We start from the raw sequence: 2,399 nt of genomic DNA on the forward strand, positions 1-2,399 counted from the left end.
TATTTTTTATTTCACTCGTTGAATTCCTTAGTGCCACAATTTCTATTTGGTTCTGTTTTTATGATATCTATCTCTTTGTTGAATTTCTTACTTAGATCATGAATTGTTTTCTTGATTTCTTTGTATTGTTTATCTGTGTTTTCTTGTATCTCACTGAGTTTCTTTAATATTATTATTTTGAATTTTTTTTCAGGTATTTCATGAATTTCTTTTTCTTTGGGACTTGTTACTGGAGAATTATTGTGTTCCTTTGGAGGTGTCATGTTTGCTTGCTTTTTCATGTTTCCTGTGTCCTTACATTGGTATTTGTACATCTGGTGTAACAGTTGCTTCCTCCAATTTTATGGATTGCCTTTCATAGGAAAGATTTTTTCCTGTAGGTGTATCTGGGGTGTTAGTTGGGTAGGTTGCTTTGACTTTGATCTTGGTGGGTGCAGTAGTGTGGTTTCCACATGATTTTTTCATCTGTAATCAGTGTCAGTGGTGTCTGCGATTTCCTCAGTAACTTATACTGAAGTTGTTAGTGGAGGTTGTGGCAAGGCTTTGATGAGGATGGGGATGCCAGACAGCCTGGTCTTCAGGCACCCATGATGGCAGTGGCAGGCAGGGTGGGCATGTCCTCAGACCCCTGGATGGTGTGTGGAGGCACTGGTGATAGTGGGCAGGGCAGATTGATACTCAGGCCCCCAGATGATGTACACAGCTACTGGTGGTGGCAGTGGCGGAAGGTTGGGTTCTCCTCAGGTCCCCAGGGGTGCATGTGGGTGCTGGTAGCACGTGGAGTGGGTCAATCCCTAGGGCCCTAGACAATGTGGGTGCCAGTAGTGGGTGGGACAGATCTTTCTTCAGGCCCCTAGCTGGTGTGCATGGTGCTAGCAGGAAGGGCAAGCCTGCCCTCAGACCCTTGGATGTGAGAGGGTGCCAGCCAGTAAGTTTTCTTTGACTTTAAACTTCTCACTGAAGTTTAAAAAGCTTATCTGAGTTATGCCTCTGACTATATTGTGCTTTGAGTACAGAAACAAAAGTGTAGGGCAAAAGCCAAGCCGATCCATGTCATGGTTGTAGACAGTGTCTCTTTTTGGGATGTTTGCTTCATCTCAGCAGTGTGAAGTTGGATGCTTGCCTTCATCCCACCTTGACTTTTCTACTCTTAAAAAGCAAAAGTAGAAAGATTCTGTAACACTAAGAACAAGTGGTTCTTTTAAAAAGTATTTCAGCCTTAGTGGTAGCTTTCTATGGCCATTTCTAGAAACTTCTTTGAATCTAACACATCTATGTCCATCTCTGTTTCCACCTCTGCAATATCTGGCAACTCCTGAAACTTGGAAGGACATCAGTAAGTTTACAATAATAAGGTAGATTATAGTAAATTTCTGACAATAAGATGGGAATAAATAGTTGAAATAAATGTGGCTCAAGGATGCATTTCTTGAAGCCACTCTTAAATTGTATTATCATTTTCCTGCTTGCTAACCAGCTTTCTTCTAAGGCTTTTTATTTTGGCTTAGATGAGCATGTGACATATAGGCTAGTCTGAATTCTTCCTGAAAACTTCCCTAAAATATTATAGAAGTGCTAGTTAGTTGTGGAAGTCTTACTCCACAAGCCAAACTGAAAACATCAGTTTTATGCTTAACCAAATTACTTCGGCTTTAGGTTGGCCATTAGAGGAAGACAAGATATTCTGCGGAATAAGTAGTCACCTTAGTATGAGCATTAAAAACAAACGCTCAGAAATCCTGTTCTTTGTTTGTGGTAATTTATTAGTTGACATTTTTCTATTTCATGGAGGTTTATATCTGCTATGCTTTTACATGAGAAAGATGAAAAGCCACAGAACATATGTTCTATGTTTTTAATGATCTGCTCTTATTTTTAGGGGATTTTTGACATCCTGTGAAGCAGAACTGCAGGAGCTCATGAAACAGATTGACATAATGGTGGCTCATAAAAAATCTGAATGGGAAGGGCAGACACATGCTCTAGAGACTTGCTTGGACATCCGAGATCAGGAACTTAAGAGTCTTAGGAATCAGTTGGATATGAAACACAAAGAGGTAAAGCAGTTGATTCATTCTTCTTTTTGATATCTTGGTCATTTATATTTCTTAAATATTTATAGAAGAAAGGATTTATATGCTAATTAGTTTCTTTATTGGTACATAATTTCTTTAAGGAAATGTAAAAGGGTACCACACAACATTTGTATAACCTTCGTCATATTTCACGTCCACATTAACATTTACTGAGTTTTAGTGGAAGTTGTTTTTGGCTTCACCGTGTGGGTAGTGTAAAAAACAAAGTTGAGTTCCAAATTCAATGATTTGCCTCTTTTAGTTTGGTTTAAAACAAAATGAAGAGCACCCTTTTAAAAAATCATATTACCTTGTTGAAAATTG

The 2,399-nt window shown here is 38.7% G+C and overlaps 1 protein-coding gene across 1 annotated transcript in view; it reads left to right on the plus strand.

Moving 5' to 3' along the window:
• CEP63 (centrosomal protein 63kDa) overlaps nucleotides 1-2,399 on the plus strand; it is an 80,100-nt gene that overhangs the window by 40,086 nt on the left and 37,615 nt on the right. Inside the window, exon 3 of the mRNA XM_012663373.1 lies at nucleotides 1,880-2,057. Within this exon, the coding sequence (XP_012518827.1) occupies nucleotides 1,880-2,057 (178 nt within the window). The remainder of the gene's footprint in view (nucleotides 1-1,879; nucleotides 2,058-2,399) is intronic.

This window comes from Propithecus coquereli, unplaced genomic scaffold, assembly GCF_000956105.1.
Source record: "Propithecus coquereli isolate 6110/MARCELLA unplaced genomic scaffold, Pcoq_1.0 Scaffold12, whole genome shotgun sequence".
Classification (NCBI taxonomy): Eukaryota; Metazoa; Chordata; class Mammalia; order Primates; family Indriidae; genus Propithecus; species Propithecus coquereli.